The 19,380-nt window shown below is 40.8% G+C and overlaps 1 protein-coding gene across 2 annotated transcripts in view; it reads left to right on the top strand.

Annotated features, from left to right (window-relative positions):
- ikbip (IKBKB interacting protein) overlaps positions 1–11,707 on the top strand; it is a 30,107-nt gene extending 18,400 nt beyond the window's left edge. The window contains exons 3-4 of one of the 2 annotated variants that reach the window (XM_068004857.1): positions 7,817–7,951; positions 9,986–11,707. In XM_068004857.1, the coding sequence (XP_067860958.1) occupies positions 7,817–7,951; positions 9,986–10,714 (864 nt within the window). In that variant the 3' untranslated portion in view covers positions 10,715–11,707. The remainder of the gene's footprint in view (positions 1–7,816; positions 7,952–9,985) is intronic. The other variant, XM_068004858.1, reaches the window with a different exon arrangement.
- Positions 11,708–19,380: the final 7,673 nt, after the last annotated feature.

The following is a 19,380-nucleotide window of genomic DNA, read 5'->3' as shown; positions in this document are numbered from 1 at the left end:
GTGAAACCTTCATTAGGGAGTGGGGATATTATATAGTTAGTATATGGTTGCCTGTTGTGGTGCTGTCCTTTGCAGTGAATAATGGCATCTCACTATGTGTAGCGAATGACCCAGTGACTTCCTCAGTGTTTGTGTGAGACCTATTCTAAATAAGCACTGTAATGTTAATAACTTGCACAATGATGCCACCCAGCAAACTCTTCACAAGCATTGAATTGGCACAACACCTTTGCAAAAACAGGCTACATTAACACTAACTATTGCACAGTTTTTGCAACTTTTAATAGTACACATCAATCATTCTATTTAGTAATACAACCTGTATCGTCAGCAAAGCTTTTACAAGTCAGTTGTATCTGTCGGATTTCCAAACTCAATCCAGATTGCTTTCTGGAAGAATTTTTAGATACTCACAAATTATTCCTGTTAATTATGCCTGAAGCTGCCACAACTATTTACTCAATGCACAATGATGTATAACTGACTACAGTAGTTTATACAGAGATTGTCATCACTTAATGCCATGTTTTCACAGTTGTAAACAATTTTACAACACCAAGTTATAGTCCAGCAATTTTATTTTAAATTCACAAGCTTTCGGAGACTTCCTCCTTCCTCAGGTAAATGTCCACATCATGTTTTCACAGGACTGCATTAAGTTGTCACTCTACTGTCTGGCCACATTCAACACTGGAACAATTTTGCTGCTTTAGACACCAAAGAAAAAGTTGAAATTTCCTTTGAGAAATCAAAAAGTAACCCAAACATCTCATTACATAAATGGTTTACTTTCATTAAATATGTAAGAAAAGCTTTAATCCAGCGTACTTTATTATTATAAACTTGGTTTTAAGTCAAATGTATGTAGTCCAGCACTTTGCTGTGAACAAAGGATTATCTGCTTTCTATCATGATGTGGAGATGCCGGTGATGGACTGGGGTGGACAAATGTAAGGAATCTTACAACACCAGGTTATAGTCCAAATGTACAGAGTCGTACAACACCAGGTTATAGTCCCACAGCTTTATTTTAAATCACAAGCTTTCGGAGCTTAGCTCCTTCATCAGGTGAGTGAAGAAGGGTTTCCATAAAAGAATCGCATATATAGTCAGAGAACAATGTCTGGCGATTACAGAATCTTTCCAACTGCCCGTTATCACCCCACGGCAGAGAGATAATTACAGCAATCAAAGGAGTGGATGGTGTTCAGACAGGTTTAGTCTGGGACACCTTACATTTAAGAATACTGAATACACACGGGGTCAGATAACAAAGACAAGAGAGGGAGAGAGAGAGGAACCCAAAAGCCAGAGAGAGAGAGAGAGAGAGAGAATGACCCGTTGTATTAAAAACAGATAACTTTTTTTCGCTGGTGGGGTTACATGTAGCGTAACATGAACCCAAGATCCCGGTTGAGGCCGTCCTCATGGGTGCGGAACTTGGCTATCAATTTCTGCTCGACAATTTTGCGTTGTCGTGTGTCTCGAAGGCCGCCTTGGAGAACGCTTACCCGAAGATCGGAGGCTGAATGTCCATGACTGCTGAAGTGTTCCCCGACTGGGAGGGAACCCTCCTGTCTGGCGATTGTTGCGCGGTGTCCGTTCATCCGTTGTCGCAGTGTCTGCATGGTCTCGCCGATGTACCATGCTCTGGGGCATCCTTTCCTGCAACGTATGAGGTAGACAACGTTGGCCGAGACACAGGAGTATGAGCCATATACCTGGTGGGTGGTGTCCTCTCGTGTGATGGTGGTATCTGTGTCAGTGATCTGGCATGTCTTGCAGAGGTTGCCGTGGCAGGGTTGTGTGGTGTCGTGGACGCTGTTCTCCTGAAAGCTGGGTAATTTGCTGCGAACGATGGTCTGTTTGTGGTTGGGTGGCAGTTTGAAAGTGAGTGGTGGAGGTGTGGGGATGGCCTTAGCGAGGTGTTCGTCGTCATTGATGACATGTTGAAGTCTGCGAAGAATATGGCGTAGTTTCTCCGCTCCGGGGAAGTACTGGACGACGAAGGGTACTCTGTTGGTTGTGTCCCGTGTTTGTCTTCTGAGGAGGTCTATGCGATTTTTCGCTGTGGCCTGTCGGAACTGTCGATCGACGAGTCGAGCGTCAGTTCCCGTTCTTACGAGGGTGTCCATGGCGTTCCTCCTCATCTGAGCAGATCCTGTGTGTTCGCAGGGCCAGTCCATAGGGGATGGCCTCTTTGACGTGGTTAGGGTGGAAGCTGGAAAAGTGGAGCATTGTGAGGTTTCCATGGGCTTGCGTTAGAGTGGAGCGGAGAAACTACGCCATGTTCTTCGCAGCCTTCAACATGTCATCGATGATGACGAACACCTCGCTAAGGCCATCCCCACGCCTCCACTACTCGCCTTCAAACAGCCACCCAACCTCAAACAGACCATCATTCGCAGCAAATTACCCAGTTTTCAGGAGAACAGCGTCCACGACACCACACAACCCTGCCACGGCAACCTCTGCAAGACATGCCAGATCATCGACACAGATACCACCATCACACAAGAGGACACCACCCACCAGGTACATGGTTCATACTCCTGTGACTCGGCCAACGTTGTCTACCTCATACGTTGCAGGGAAGGATTCCCCGGAGCATGGTACATCGGCGAGACCATGCAGACACTGCGACAACGGATGAATGGACACCGCGCAACAATCGCCAAACAGGAGGGTTCCCTCCCAGTCGGGGAACACTTCAGCAGTCAAGGACATTCAGCCTCCGATCTTCAGGTAAGCGTTCTCCAAGGCGGCCTTTGAGACACACGACAACGCAAAATCGTCGAGCAGAAATTGATAGCCAAGTTCCGCACCCATGAAGACGGCCTCAACCGGGATCTTGGGTTCATGTCACGCTACATGTAACCCCACCAGCGAAAAAAAGTTTCTCTCTCTCTCTCTCTCTCTCCCTGTCTTTGTTATCTGACCCCGTGTGTATTCAGTATTCTTAAATGTAAGGTGTCCCAGACTAAACCTGTCTGAACACCATCCACTCCTTTGATTGCTGTAATTATCTCTCTGCCGAGGGGTAATAACGGGCAGTTGGAAAGATTAAATCTGTCTGGTGATTACAGATAAAATAAAGCTGTTGGACTATAACCTGGTGTTGTACGACTCTGTACATTTGTCCACCCCAGTCCATCACCGGCATCTCCACATCAAGGTTATAGTCCAACAGTTTTATTTGAAAATCACAAGCTTTCGGAGGCTTCCTCCTTCCTTACCTGACGAAGGAGGAAGCCTCCGAAAGCTTGTGATTTTCAAATAAAACTGTTGGACTATAACCTGGTGTTGTAAGATTCCTTGCTTTCTATCCCAACAGGCTTTGTGCAGCCTTGATCAAAAGAAAGGCCCTTTACATAAATAATGGCACCTGGCAATGTCCTCAAGACTTGTTTTCTCGGCAGTACAAGTCAAACGGGACGTTATCACCTTAGTGTGGAGATAAGGGTTGTGCTAGACCCTTCTCAAAGCAATCATACACTGACTGGTGCCTTCTTTGGTTATCAGTGTGAAAGGGAAGCATCCTTCCTGAATGGAGAGTTTTATACCATCCCGAGGCATGCGCACATCAGCGTGAGATGTGAATGGAGGGTAAGGAGGTGACAGCCCCACACCACAGGGAGGATGGTTGATGGGATATTCATACAGAGCTCTTTGTGTTTAAAACATATATACAAAAAGTGCTTTCTGATGACTGGTCAGAATTCTCGAGGCAGGACTGTCTGTCTAACTATCAAGATCATCGGGGTGCACACCGAGACTTTGGTGAGTGACCACATTGCATCAGGTTGTATTGATCTATCTAGTGTTGTATTCTTGTATGTTAATCTCTTAAACTTATTGTTACTTCTTAATAAAGCCATTATACTTTGGAACAAAGCCACTTCGTGTCTTAATTGGCATTATTAAGTAAAAGGCATTTTTACTTACAAAATATTTGGAGAATTTTTTTTTTAAAAAGCTAAGGAAAACCACTCCCTCTGCGCAACAACATATTAAACACAACTTCTCCAAATCTAGGACTAATAGCATTCTGCAGTACCTTCAGACTCATTTCTTCAACAAGCTCAAAGAAATTCTGTGGCATGCGAGAAGATTCTGCGGCAGCCTACCCAGGGTACAAAGGGGATCCCTGATCACCAAGGACACAGAGAGGACACCGAGTCGCCGGGTATGGAGAGGGTGCACTGCTCCAAAAAGTGGGAGAAGTCTGAGAAAATTATCAGCTATCAACTATCAGCTTATGCCCGATACTGATCACAAGTAGACACAGGGTCACGGGTACAGTCCTGCACTGAGCAGGAGCTGAATCAGAGCAAGCCCTGGTCACAAAACGTAGAGTGCAAGGAAAAAAAAACACCAGGGGAGAAATTCTGCGGTGTATTTTGAGGCGCCAAAATCACGGAATGTTTTGGGCCCCGACTCCAAATTCCCAATGCTACATGGCACCGAGATTGTTACTGCATTTAAGGACCTACTGCATACTACACCCAGCCCCTGCACCATGCCAGTGTTACTACTGCAGAATATCAGCTACAGGCGCTTCCAAATTAAACCACAGCCTATGGGCGCAAAGCCTGAGACGCTTAAGGTTCTGCAGTCAACCAAGGTACCATGGGGAACGAGTTAGTCATCAACAATGGGTAGGCATTAGCAGAGACGGGGGAGGAATTGTACAGCCTTTTCCCTTGGGTGAGGAAAGTCCCTATAGATACAATGAGAAAGGAAATATAGTAGAAAGATAAAGTAATTTATTAAAGAATAATTTAAGAATTAGTGACTGCAAAGTTGTACGTGATCCCACAGATATTCATGCGGCCACTTCAGAGCCAGCAAAGTTGCGATGATATCTATGCTTTACACTAATATAACAAAAAACTATTTTCTATTAAAATGTGTTCACTGTTTAAACAGAAAATATTTTGGATAAATATTGGATATGATATTTATTCAATGTGCAGATATAACACACAAGCATGTATCACTTATGTTATCCATTCAGGTCTGTATACACAGGCGTGAGACATTACAAAGCACCTTTTAGCAGTTTTTTTTTGGGCTATAAAAATATTTGTATTAAAATCACTGTTGGCGTGTGTATATCAGAAATTCAGATGCATGCTGCCCATAATTTTTCAACCAAATATGGTCAGAAAATCACGTGCAATGTGTGTATAAATTTCTGATATGCACTCCCAGTGGGCGAGATTCTCCGCTGGGAGCAGAAATTCAGAAAAGTACTCCTGTCAAGGCCAGCCATGCAATACAAACAGTACCTTCACTCATGGGGTTAACCACGACACACTTGTGAGTATCCAGTGCATGGCACTTGTGGAAATATTTCTTAACCGACATATTACATAGTGAGACATAGAATTTATCTGAGAACCGGCACTACTTCCACACAAACCATCAATTGAAAAAGAAAACCAACTAGTTGTGCACTTGTTGTTAGCACCACTGAGCACTTGCAGTAACCGTAGCAATTCTCAGTGTCCCAATTTCCTGTCCATACAAACTGAATAACTAGACCTTTTCTGTCCTTCACACTAAACCCCTGATTTGATTGTAATTTTCTTACTCTCCCTGTTTCTTCTCTATTTGCTGAATAAATGGACTCATTCAGCCATTCACTCTTGAACTCACTGAACCAAAATAAAATAAAACATACCATCTCGGCTTCCTGTAATAACCACACATATTCTTCCACAACCATTCAACAACCAGAGATGCTATGTCAAAGTGCTGACTGCTAAGCATTCTGGGGAAGTAGTGTCATAATAATTCACACGAGAGAGAAAAAAATGTAACTTCTGCTAAAAGGTAAATTTGGATTTTTTTTTATAATGAGTAGAATCCTAAGGAGGATTTTGTTTGGTTTTATTGTTTTATCCAGTAGTGAAGAGGACCTATGGAACTGGCTTTTGATTTTGTCATTTGTGAGTAAATATTGTGTAGTCTACATATCAGTTTGCTGGCTGCGAAATGTGCTGTATTTCTACGAGATTGAAAGCCATGTGCAATCTGTTCTGTCAGATATGTTCTAGCAAGGAAAAAACTATAACCATTAAAATTGTAAATCAGCTATTAGTAGAGTAATAATGGATCATTTCTGTTGATTAAAAGTACCAGAAATCACTTATTATTGTCGGTGATGCTCCCAGAGCAGCTCTTATTCATGCGCTCTATTATTTATAACATTATCATAGCAGAAATAGCAAATGTGGCGACTGGGTCTTTTGTCCCATTTTCTCATTTAATAAGCGGCCTGATAGTTTCTGTAAGTGTCTAGATCCCTTCAGATTTGAAAGCTGTGGCTTTTCACTTTGTGCCCCTGCAGAGTGCATACGTGCCAGTATTAACCTCTATCATAGCTGTGATATCCCTACTAGATTCAGCAAGATTTCATTTTGCACTCTCACACTCACCGACAGTCAGAAAATAATCAACAAATGCCGCAGATTCAACAAATTGAAACAATTAATCAAATTTATTGCCAAAATCAGGTGGAATTATGAAAACAACAAATTCGACTAATGCCTGAGTGTAACAAACAGAGATTTGTAACAGACAATTTCTTCAGAGTTCTTACCTGCCCTTGTCCAGCAGTTAGAATGGTCTCCAGGAATTAAACCAGTCTCTGGAATTAACAGACAAAATACTAAGCACTGGAACAGTGAATATTACAATCTTCCTTTTGGCAACAATGTATGGTTTCTGGTTGGGAATTTCAGGGAATCCTTTGATGGAAAACTTCGGAGTCCAGCAAGAGTCAGCCAACATTATGTGCTAAAGTCTCTGGAGTGGGGCTTGAACTCCTTTTGAGTCACAGGCAAGAGTGCTACCGAGCCAGGTCTGAAGGGTACAAGAATCAGTAGATGGAGAGTAGACAGAATTTCCTTTCAGCTGCTTAATTTCTTTGAATAAAGAAATACAGGCCATTCTACCCAAACTTCCACTGTCATGTATTGTGGTTTTGTTTTGTTTTCCTACTCTTTCCCTTTGTTCTGTTTTGGTCTAAATACTGTTCAGTTTTACATTTTTTTTAGTTTTAATGTAGAGGTACACCCAAAAAATTAACTTGTCTGTTCTCTCCACAGATGCTGTTGACCTGCTTTTTGTTTCCAGCAGTTTCTGTTTTTGTACCTTTTTAAACATTGTTTTGGAAGAATGCTACTGGTGACATTTTTACATCATATAAGAGACCACAAGTTTCCACAAAATGTGATAAATAATGTATAATTTGCATGCAGTTTGTGGTGTTTCAAGTTTAATACAAGATTAATTTTGCAGTGCACATTCGCTTTTTTTTTATTCGTTCATTCTCTGGATGTGAGCATTAACGGCAAGGCCTCCATTTATTGCCCATTCTTAGTTGTCCTGACTGAGTGGCTTGCTAGGTCACTTCAGTTAAGAGTCAACCACATTGGCGTGGGATTGGAGTCACATATAGTCCAGACCGGGTAAGGACGGCAGGTTTCCTTCCTTAAAGGATATTAGTGAACTAGTTGGGTTTTTACAACAATCCAACAGCATCATGGTCACTTTAACTGATACCAACTTTTTATTTCCAGATTTTGTTTAAACTGAATTCAAATTCTGAAACTGGCATGGTGGGATTTGAACTCATGTTCTTTCCATTATTAGTCAAGTAATATTTATTGCTAATTGGTTTAAAAACAGCAATGATATATGCACTGAATATTTTGCATTGATGCCTTAACAGGAAATGAGCTTAAAGTAATTGTAAAGAAAACACTAAAATCAAACCACTTTTATGATTTCACTTCTTTTGAGGCAGCTTTGGACCTCATTTGAATCTCCCCTATCAGCATTGGGAACTCCATGTACGAGGAATCAACAATCAAATCCAGATTTTACCACTTCATGCGCAGCACATTGGAGCAGCATAGCACTACAATGGTCTTCAGAATGGGTGGATGTCTTGAATTATCTTCTATTTGTTTAATCCTTTTCTCAGAAAGTGTCACTTTTTAAAAAAAATTGTTTTCTGCAATTGTGTTTTGGTTCTGTATTCGCATTTATTCAATAGTTGGTGGTAAATCCTTGTTTGATTGCAAACACCATGGAACATTTTGCCACTATTTGCTGGTGTATCACATTCGACATTTGTTTACTTTCTAAAAGTGTTCTGATGTGAATGTAATTACATCATAAGTAACCCAGTACCTCAAGTGCTTGAACTTTAACTTATCCAGAAGATTGAATGCCTGAATCCCAGGGCTACCTGTCACTTAGATTGGCTTGCCTTAGACAGGTGAGCTCCAACAATTTTCAGCTGAGCTAATGAAGAGAATATCATGTTGAAATGAAGTATTTAGCTTGAGTAGAGAGTCCTGATTGTATTTGGTTCATTCTTCCAATATTATCTTGCTCTTATCCCCCTGTTACCCTTACATAGCCAATATGATTGAAAGTACATTGAATAACAATGGCTCACCCATGCTGGGCATTTTACACGCACATACTCTGATTTCCTCCAAAACTGGAAAAGGTATTGCATATGAACAGGCATATATGTACCATGCTATGCAGCGTGTGTATATGCTTGGTGCATGCAAAGTAGCACTCTCCCAGGCCTCACCGTTAATATCTCTAGAATTGAATTTTTGAATGGGTTTCCCTTATCCGTGCTTCACACACCACAGCTAATACAAGCTCTGCGCTTGAGTCCTTTATCTAACAGACACTTCCTCCATTCTAGTCTATTGTATTTGCTGCTCATAGTGTTCTCTCCTTGAGAGCCCAAACGCAAATATGCCAATCTAGAAATCTAGCCAAATGGACCAACAGCTTCAAATATTGGCTTACGATGTTCAGTGGGGCACTTTTTTCCCTCGGCTTAGCCCCTTACCACTGCTCCCGACTGCTACCTGATGCTGAGTGCTGCGGTAATGCAACATAATTGAGAATTCAAAGAGAAGCTAAGGTGTTGGAATGAGATGGGTGAAATATTTAGATGTGCAGGTTGTAGCCTGGATTTAAAGACTAAATGACCAAGTCAAGAATGCACATCTGTTTTGAGTGACAAAATTATTGGTTAATATGAGGTTTGTTGACATTCTGTAACCTAGGATATTATGACCTAAAACGGGCTGCATTGTGACATAAAATTACCTAAAATATGGATAAGAATAAGAAATGGCTTGTTTAGAAATTTGTGAATAGCTGATTTTATGGACTCCATTGTATATCTTTACACAGAGATTTTATTTGAGCAAATGTATAATTAACAATTTGTGTATAATAGCACGATCTCAGTTTTACTGCTAGTCAAAAATGCTTTGAGTCGGTAATTCCATAATTAATAAGATGGCACATCATGTAAGTATAATCCACAAAGGCAGCTGTAGAGTAAAATGTGTTTTGACATCTAATTCTTTGGCAGCAGTATACTATTTATATAACTTGAATGTGTGTCAGCTTGGCTCAGTTGGTAGCCCTCTCACATTAAGGAGTCAGACTCTAGAATTAAGTGCATGATCTAGGCTGACATTCCAGTACAGTGGGATGCTACATCGTCAGAGGTGTCCTTCTGCTGAGATGACAAATCAAGTTAGTGTGCTTGTACTTGCAATTAAGATGGATTTTAAAGATCTCAAGGCAAGAAAGCTCAAGAAGAGCAAGGTGCTCTCCCTGCCAATATTCCTCCATCAACCAACGCAAGCCAAAAACAGATTAACTGGTCATTTATTTCATTACTGTTTATTTCATTATTGCCTGTAAAATGGATGCTGAGTTTGCCTACATAATAACAGTCACTACATTTCAAAGTAATTCATTGTATTTTAACACATTTTGAGATGTTCCTGAGAGAGGTGAAATGGTGCTATATCATTGTTAGTGTTTATATAAGAAAAAAACAAATATTCATAAAGTAAGTTAGTGAATTTTCAATTTTTTATTTAATGTATCACCACTGAAGCAACTTGTTTCTCTGTCTGTGTAGTGTAAAAGTGCACAAGAAATTGTGGACAAACTTAAAGACCATTCACTGCTGAAACAAGTGGAAGATCTGCAGACGGAAATCATGAAAATGAAGACATGGTCATCCAGCATCACGGAGAAAAGAAATGAGTTACATGAAAAATTAGTTTCTCTTTCTGATACCATTGAAAGGATAGAAAAGAGTACAGTTGACATATCAAATGATGTCAGCACAAAACTTTCTGGTGTCAGAACTGACATTAGGCGGATATCTGGCCTGGATTCAGATATTAGTTCACTGAAAGATTCGTTGCATGAACTTGAAAACAAGGTGACTAATGTAGAGAAAACTGCCATCCATAAAATAGGGGACTTAATTGCAACCAGTGTCGAAAGAGTCACACAACTTAAGAATTTGGTGTCTGGAAATACAGACAAAATTGAGCTTCTACAGAAGAAGTTTACCGAATTGAAGGCTGAAGATAACAAACTTTCAGACAGACTTTATAGTCTGGAAAATAGTCGATCTAAACTTATTAAGGCAATCATGTTTGCCAATGACCTTAAACCTAAAGTTTACAACCTCAAAAAGGAATTCTCTCTCCTAGAACCACAAGTGAATGATCTCATTGGAAGAATTGGTCGAATTTCTTTTGACCTACAGAAAAGAAATGAGGAAATTGCTAACTTAAGGAAAAAAATATCTAACTGCACTGGAAATTCAAATGACATTCAGGGTGCAAAGGATTGACTATGTCAGGCCACTACAATGGGTCAGTGATTGTAGATTTTTCTTACAGCAGGATACCAAATTGGAAATTTTAAGTGAAATTATCTGAACTTGTCAACCATTCATTTGTATTCTTGTCATAGTGCTTTGTTTTTCTATTATTACTAAGAGTATGGAGTTGTGCTGCACTGCGTCTAGCATTGTTGCAAAATAATTTAGTCTGCTTTCCCATATATATAAATATATATGCAATGCTGAAAAACTCAGATACAGGAAAGACAAACAAGTGACATTTCCTCGGAATGCAGCAGAGGGTTGGAATTCAAATGATGGAATACATTTATCAGAATAAATTATGTTTTTTTTAAATAAAATGTTTCACGTATTTACATTGTATTGCCACAAGTATTTCATTTATGCTGCAATATCATTGAATCTGATTACTTATTTGAAGAATTTTACCAGGTATAATTTGAAGTTAGTTTAAAAGGTAGCAAAACAAACACTTAACGTATTCATCTGAAATTCCTTTCTGTTATTCTAGCAGAAGTGTTAAGTTGTTTAATACAAATGCGTTACCATCTCCACTAAAGTTGCACTGAGAGGAATTTCAGACAAATGTGTTCGGTGTTTGTATGCTAATATTTCATCGTGCAATCCATGTGCCAATGTTTTTGTTGATGATCAAGCTCTATCTTTTTAAGGTTCTTTCTTGTATTTTCTCACATCATTCATCAATCAAACCAGGTAACCAGCTGGACTGGAGATGTGCAAGCATGGTTGAGGCTGATATAGTCTCCAATTTACTTTTGTGGTGAAGTGCTGGATATGTCTTAAGTATTTCCTCAGAGTAATATGACTCAGCTCAGGAATGCAACAGGTGAAGGACTGTAAATGGAAATGCCCTATCACACCATACTGGAGTACATTGTGTCTCTACTATAATGTTTTCAGTCTTTGCCAAATGGTGGCAAAATGATTATTTTTACAAAATTATATTTAATCTTTATTTACTAATGTCATTGATTAGATACTTGGTAGTATGTCGACTTGCTTATCTGTAGCACCTAAAAGAGCTATATTTAATCCAGTATTTAGTTTTCTAATTAGTTAATCCTGGCTACAAACATTACCTTTAAATCACCTTAAATTGACTCACATTACTAAAATCACCTAAATTATTTACATTACAGTCACTGGACTTCAAAGCAATTCATTGTATGTGAAGTTCTTTGAGATGGTTTTGAGGTGTGATAAGGCACAATATAGCTGCAAGCCTTTCTCTTTCTGTTATTAAATGAAAACGCTGATGGTTTGTAGGAAACCAGAAATTCCAGTGATTTGTGGATCCAGACAGTACACAATTAAAGAAACTTAAGCTACTCAGTTGTTTTGATCAGAAAATTCCGTTTTAATGATTCAACAACTTCACGCAGACATTTAAGGATCTCAACAATACATACACCATTTTACCGAGGATCTACTTCAAGGCATGCAGAGTGATAAGGTCCATTGCTTTGGAGTCTCTCCCTTTAGACGAGCTTCTGGCTGCGTGATCAACTGCAGTAACAGGTCCTGCCACGATGTCGTCTTCTTATATTGTTTTTACTGATTGGGGCGGGAGTAAAAGTTAGGGAAGTCCCACTTTAGCCAGTCACCCACTGTTGCTAGGCCTCAATAGTTCTTTTGATGCTTTGCTCTATTTCCTGGATTTGTGTCAGACCGGGTGCAACTCAACTCCTAACTGTCTTCCTCGTCACGTCCTGTTTTTCAACTGCTTCAACAGTTTCCAACCACACTGTTCTGAGTTTACTCAATTTGTGGTTATCACTTGTTTTGCTCAGTTAATGATTTTTCACGTAGGCACTAGCTGTACTTTTCCATGAATTTAGAGTTTTAACCCTTCAGTAATGTCTTAAAAAGAATTTACTAAGAATGCTTTGTTGAGATAAGCTGCTCATAGCCGACCAGTCCTAACTTAATCGCTGTAGCTCTGGACAGTACCTGTCTCTTAAAGAAATTAGGTTGTTGATGATTAGTTCATGGCTGATCGGCCTCATCTCCTTCCAGTGTAAACTCATCCAGCTAACAACCAATCAACCTTATCTTCCTTGACCTTGTTATGTTGGAAAAACGTCACATTTTGAGGCTGCAGGTGCAAGGGTCGGGCTTGTACCAATTACAAGACCAGTTTCAGTACAGTGTTTGTAAGAGGTAAGTAGGAGAGGAAGAAGCCACAAAGAAGAAGGAAAACCCCGAGCAGGTCGAGCATCTCTACTCAGAAGAGAACGGGGTAACTTTGTTCTGTTCTTATAACCATGGCTTGAGCATTGTAATTGTTTAAATTTGTGCTTGGTTTGATCATTTCAATAAAGAACTCTTCACCACCAACTGTGCCAGGGTCAGATTTATTACGCCATCTATCAAGATTGATCACTGACCTTCGTTTTTTGAATGGATGCATTCTCCACACACTGCAGGATTTCGCCCCTTGTCGAGTTGGGGAGTCATGTGATTTACATACCATGCCCTTGTCAAGACATGATTTCCTGTTCTTACCCTCTGGGATGCAGCATGCCTGATTATCAGTTCATTTTGACCTATAGCTACAGAATCTAATTTGGTTGTACACCTTGTCTTGGTTATGGAAGCCCCTATCAGAGCATGTAGGGGAGGATGAAAAGGAATGCAGTGTATGGAGAATGCTTCAATTTGAAGAAGGAAGAAGATGCTACCAAGGTAAGTAATCTATTTTTCATCTTTATTTCAGCATTCTCCACACACTGCAGGAGTGCACATAGCATCCATATGTGGCTAATTGGGAATCCAGATGTGGTTAATTGCATTTCTGATTAGTAAATAAAAATGAGTAATAGACACTATCTTTGGGCATGTGATCTCAATACTCATATTTGCACGTATACGCATACATATGTGTACTTTAATCTTTTTGTGCGTTGGTAAAATGGCAAGACGGAAAGCAGATTGGTAAGTGTTTTTCAATCATGGTGAATGCTTTACTTTCTTGATTTACTGAATGGTAGTAGATGTTTGTAAAGTAAATATACACATAAGTACATTTACCTGTATTGTACGAGCGTATGTCAGGTGTTTTCTACTAAAATTACTGCAAGTGGCTAAAACGGTGTTGCCATAGCCACACCTGTGGCTAGTCAGCAATTTATATTGGACAACATTGGTTTGAGAGGAGGGAGGCCTCTGCAGGGAGTTTCAATGCCAGCTGAGAGAACAGGATCCACAGAAGTTTAGATCTTGTGAAGTCCAGTGAATAGTCCTTCATGAACATGTGGGGAATTCTCCATGTCGCAGCTTTACAGGTGGCCTCAATAAGCATTTGACTGAAAGAGGCCCATGATGTGGCTGTGGAGCAAGTAGAATGGCCTTTAATTCTATCTTTTTGCTCTTTGTCTGAAAGATATTTTTAATTAAATTGTGAGGACAAGGGGCCACAGGTTAAATTAGTAAAAGACAAATTTAGGACTGATATGAAATTCTTCACATAAAAAATGGATAGAGATTGGGGGCAAAGGCCCTGGATCATTTAAGAACAATTGGATGCAGCAATGGAAGGACTTTAAAGTTATTTTGAATGGATTAGCTAAGATGGGTCGAATTGTCTTCCTCGTCTGTAATTATCTTGTGATAGTGGCAGTGCACGATGCATTCAACCATCCAGTTAGCTATCAATGTTTTGGTTAAAGGTTTTCCCAGCGTTAGACTAAAAGAAGAACAAAATTACATGACTTGGGGAAGTGTTCACTGTTACTAATATATGGATTTTGGCAGCTGCCCTGGACCTGAGCCCAATACTTTTATCCTTTTTTTTATTTGTCTCAGCCTCTCGTGCACTTTCCTCTCACCATTCCTTCCTATCAGCCTCCCATGCCATCTTTCATTTCTTCCTTCTCCAGCACTGTGCCCTTCTAATCCCTACCCCAAACCATCACTACTCCTCTGCCTTCTCTCTCTCCTTTCACAGACTTGAATCCCTTTTGATTAAATCCACTATTACCCTCTATTCCTCTCTCAGCATTCTTCAATTTGCCCGTCAAGACACCCATTGCTGCCTCCTTACAAGCAACAATCCCAACTGCTCCATCCTCCTCTTGCCTACCTTCACGCCCAGCTCATCCACTGGGGGCTAACCTCACCAACCCCTTTTCCATCCCATTCAACAACAACACCACCTTATGTTTATATAGCGCCTTTAATATAGTAAAACATCTCATGGCAGTTCAGCGAAGCCACATAGAGAGATATTATGACAGGTGACCAAAAGCTTGGTCAAAGAGGTAGGTTTTAAGGAGCGACTTAAAAGGAGAAGAGAGAGGTGGTGAAATTTATGGAGGGAATTCCAGAGCTTAGGGCCCAGGCAGCTGAAGGCACTGGCCCCACCCACCACAACCCGCATATCAACAATCATTGTCCCTCTCTGCATTTCCCTTCAGAATGTCTGTTCATTCATGAACAATGCCCTGGCCATCCCCAATGTTACTGTGGGTGATATTTACATCCTGTCTTTGACTGAAACTTAGCTCACATGTGGCAATACCTTGCCCATTTAGCTATATTTTCTACCACCTTCCCTTGATACCCTTATCACCAAGTCACACTTTAGTGTCTTTGCATTCTCCTCCTTCAAGCACCCCTCTCCTTTAAAATCTTTGTTATCTACTCCCTCCCCAAGCCCCCACCCTGAGTTTCTCCTGGAGACATCTTCCTCCTTTCTTCCCTTAGCCTCTGCACTTGGTGATTTCAATCTACATCTCATATTCTCTTGTCCTCTCCTCTGAATTCACTGCCCTCCTTTCTTCTTTAAACCTGTCCTTCCATATAAACTCACCCATAGTTATGGCCACTCCTTCTCATCCTCCTTGACTCTTTGAAGCATTTGCCATGATACCATTATTCTCCAATGGCTTTCTTCCGTTGTCTGGCACCTGTGGGATTGCTCTCACTCCACTCTTAGCTGTCCCATCGTATCCAGAGCTTCTCTTCCCAACCCTCAGCCCAACATCTCAGGAGACCCCCCCAAGAATCCATTCTTAGCTTCCTTCTCTTCCTCATCTCCATGCTGCCCCTTGGCAACATCATCTGCTGGCATGGGTCAGATTCCACATGTATGCTGATGACACCCAGCTCTTTATTTCCACCACCTCTCTCGATCCCTCCACTGCCTTTGTTCTGTTGGACTGATTGTCTAACATCCAGTCTTCAATGAGACACAATTTCCTCCAGCTGAACATTGAGAAGACCAAAGCAATCACCTTCAGCCCCTGCCACAAACTCAGTATCTTGATCACTGACTCAATTCCTCCTCAGCAGCCGTTGTTTCAGGTTGAACCAGACTGCTCGTAATCTCAGCATCTTATTCAGTGCTGGCCTGAGCCTGCAACCTCATATCCTCTCCAATCACAAAGATTGCCTACTTCCACCTCGTAACATCACCTACCTCCACCTCTTCTTCAACCCATCTACCACTGAAACCCTCATCCACTCCTTTCTCATCTCCAGACTCGACTATTCCAATGTTCTCTTGGCTAGCCTCCCATTCTCCACCTTCTGCAAACTTCAACTCATCCAAAACTCTGCTATCAATGTCCTATCCTGCACTAAGTCCCACTTATCCATCACCCCTCTCCTTGCTGACTGACATTGTCTCCTGGTCCCCCCAACACCTTAACTTTAATATTCTTATCCTTATGTTTAAATCTCTTCATGGCCTAACCCCTCCAAGAAAGAAACTTTAGATTACATGCAGCTATTGGTTTGAATGTAGAGCACATTCATTTTTGCAAAACCAAATGAAGCTCTCAATTTTGAGGCTTGAATCTAGGTGGTCGTAATTTCCAGAAAGCTTTCATAAACCGGAATATCAACAAGTAATCCCCAAAAGACTAGAGGTTTGTGAAAAGCCAAAATGGAGGTGATAGGAGCCATAATGGAAGTGGGTTTCAAGCCAAATTGAAGATTTTTCAGCTGGGTGTCTGACACTTGTGTAAACCCATCTCTTTTTAAGAGTCTCCAAACCAAGCTGCTGAGAAACCTGTACTTGTAGAATTTCTGCTTGCCGAATTTGGGGTATACACTCTCTCTCGATACATGTAACGCTCCAGGTTCCATTACTGAGCCACACTGGATGGTCAACCATCAACAGTGCCTGGTTCAGGTATCAGATTATTGTGTCTTCCACCGAGACTTGCTTCCAAACTTCCATCATCAGGCATGTTATCGTGGAACCACCTTAACCCCAAAGAAAGCATGCTTACCTATCCCCACCCAAAGAGGATAATCAGAACTTGGTCAGCAGACAACTGACAAACATAGCTTTGATTCCTCACTAGATGAACAGCAGATTCCAAGAGTGCCACTCGCTACAAAATATCTGAGTGCATTGCCACCATCTTCTTGACCATAGCATAACCCATCAAAATAGTGGTCCACCAGTTGGAGGTGCAGAGCTTCAGCAGCAGCTACTTGGCTCGCCACATATGGGCAATGAGCCCTGATATTAAGTATGTGTTTTCATACCTGAAGATTGGGGGGATACTGCCTCTCAGGATTCCCCAATAATCGGGGGGTGGGGTTACTGGGGTTGGGAAGGCCCAAGGATTCCTTGTGGGGAGCACTCCTGCTTGGGAAAGTGCTGCTCTCTAGTCTACAAAGTCTGCCAAATGGACTTGATAACAGCCAATGTAAACTTGGTTAGAACCATGAGTGAATAAGTACTTGCTGATGATGCCTAGGTGCTTGGATTTGTCCCTTGGAGGTTCGGGGTTGCTTTGTTGAAGATTAGACCAATGTCTTCTTTGTCAGCCACTGCAGTCACGAGCTCTGACTAAATTTCTACACTGCAGAGCGCAGCACACTACAATTTTTGCAGAGAAAATAACCGTGACCATCATTTTCTCTGTTTTATGGAGCTGAACCATCATTAATAGCAAGTGAGGACTCAAATACATCTGACAATAGTGGTCACAGTTGAAGTGGAAAATTGCATGGAATTTCAAATTAAGACAGTAAAGTCTCAGATTTGCTCTCTGGAGTTCAGGAAGTGGCTATTTCAATCAAGTGGAACAGAAGCAGGTGCTATGCTGACATCAGTGGGACCCTTATGGAATACGAATTTGTACTTCTTTGGTTTGTTTATAGATTGGTGGGCAGCTGTAGTTTTTTTAAAAAAACAGTCTATTGTCAAGTTTAATAGCAAAACTCATGGACGACTGCATCATGGTTTCCAATTAGACTGTAATGGAACAATGTCACAACCAATGTCACTTATCAAATATACTCCATGAGGATTCACTTGCTTGAAGTCACTTCAGTTCTGCTGGACAGTTTGAAGCGACCCTTCATTGAAGGACTTCTCTGAAAAAGAGCCTGTTACATAATAACAATATGGAACACCTAATGAAATAAGTGTTTAGCATTGAAAGTACCTATCTCAGTGCTTACATTTTAAATTGCCATAGGGGAAAAGGAGAATTAAATTTTTTTTAAAAGACAAAAGGAGAGGGAAATGAGTGTGTAACTCAAAGAATACAGGTGACTACAAAAGAATGGGAATTCCTCCTTCTGCCTGAACCCATCTTCCTCCCTGCGGAGGCAGCAGCTGCCAAAAGCAGTATTTTGGAAAAAGAAGTCTTGTGCTGTCAAAGGAAAGCAGGCAGCAGCAAAAAATAATGCAACCAAAATAAAGACCAAAAAATGCAACCTTCCAATCTGTCAATCAAATCTTTAAGAATCAAGGGCAGAGAGCAGAGGCGCCTGTTTTATGTGGGGGAGCAGCACTGCAGGAGTGAAGAGGCCAAAATCATTGTGGAATTCATTAAGGGATGCTGGTGTTTTTCTTATTGTGCAATATTCTTCTCGTCACCTTCCTATTTTCCATCATCACATTTGTCCAAATTACCAGTCATAGCTGAGTGAGATGCTGGACTTTTTCTTCTCCTTCCCCCAGAGCATTGAAATCAAAATATTTGATCATTTTAAATATTTTCATGCACCTTAGTGAACAGATTACATTATCCATCTATGGGTGTCACAACAAACATCAAACTTTATTTCCTGTTTAAATTGCCCATTTAATGCAAGATCTTTATTTGATAATGATGTAATACTTTACTATACAGTAGACCTCTTAAGTTTTAGCAAGCTGCATGACTTTGCTCACCATATATCAATTTAGACAATGTAACTAGTATATCTACATTAGCTGTAAACCAGTGACGTAACGATTAGATTTTGGGTAGCAGCTGGGATGACAAAGTGGCCATGACTAAAATAATGAGAAGTGGCCTGTAAGTACTAGCAGGTTGTACTGGACAGAAACTGTGGAATATGGCTGAAGATAAGCACCCTCAGAAAATGGTAAGACTGTGTATGGGAAGCCCTGAATGGAAGAGTGGCAGGAACTGGCGCATGGAGAGTGTGATGGTGAGTTTTGTGCCATCCATGCTTGCTTATGACAGTTGGCTGATGGACTGGAGATTAAACTATAGAAATATCCATATTGTATCAATGTAGCTTTGGTAGTTACCAGAGCCCACCTACTGAATGAGATTGGCTGGGCAGCCTATACTCCTTCAATAACTTCCAAGCAGATAATAATGCTACCTTTTCCTGTGGTAGATTTAGTTTTATAATTTGGTGAGAAACACCACTCA

The sequence above is a fragment of the Heptranchias perlo genome, chromosome 24, assembly GCF_035084215.1.
Source record: "Heptranchias perlo isolate sHepPer1 chromosome 24, sHepPer1.hap1, whole genome shotgun sequence".
NCBI lineage: Eukaryota > Metazoa > Chordata > Chondrichthyes > Hexanchiformes > Hexanchidae > Heptranchias > Heptranchias perlo.
Note: the sequence above shows the minus strand (reverse complement) of the source record. Positions and strands in the feature narration are given on the sequence as shown.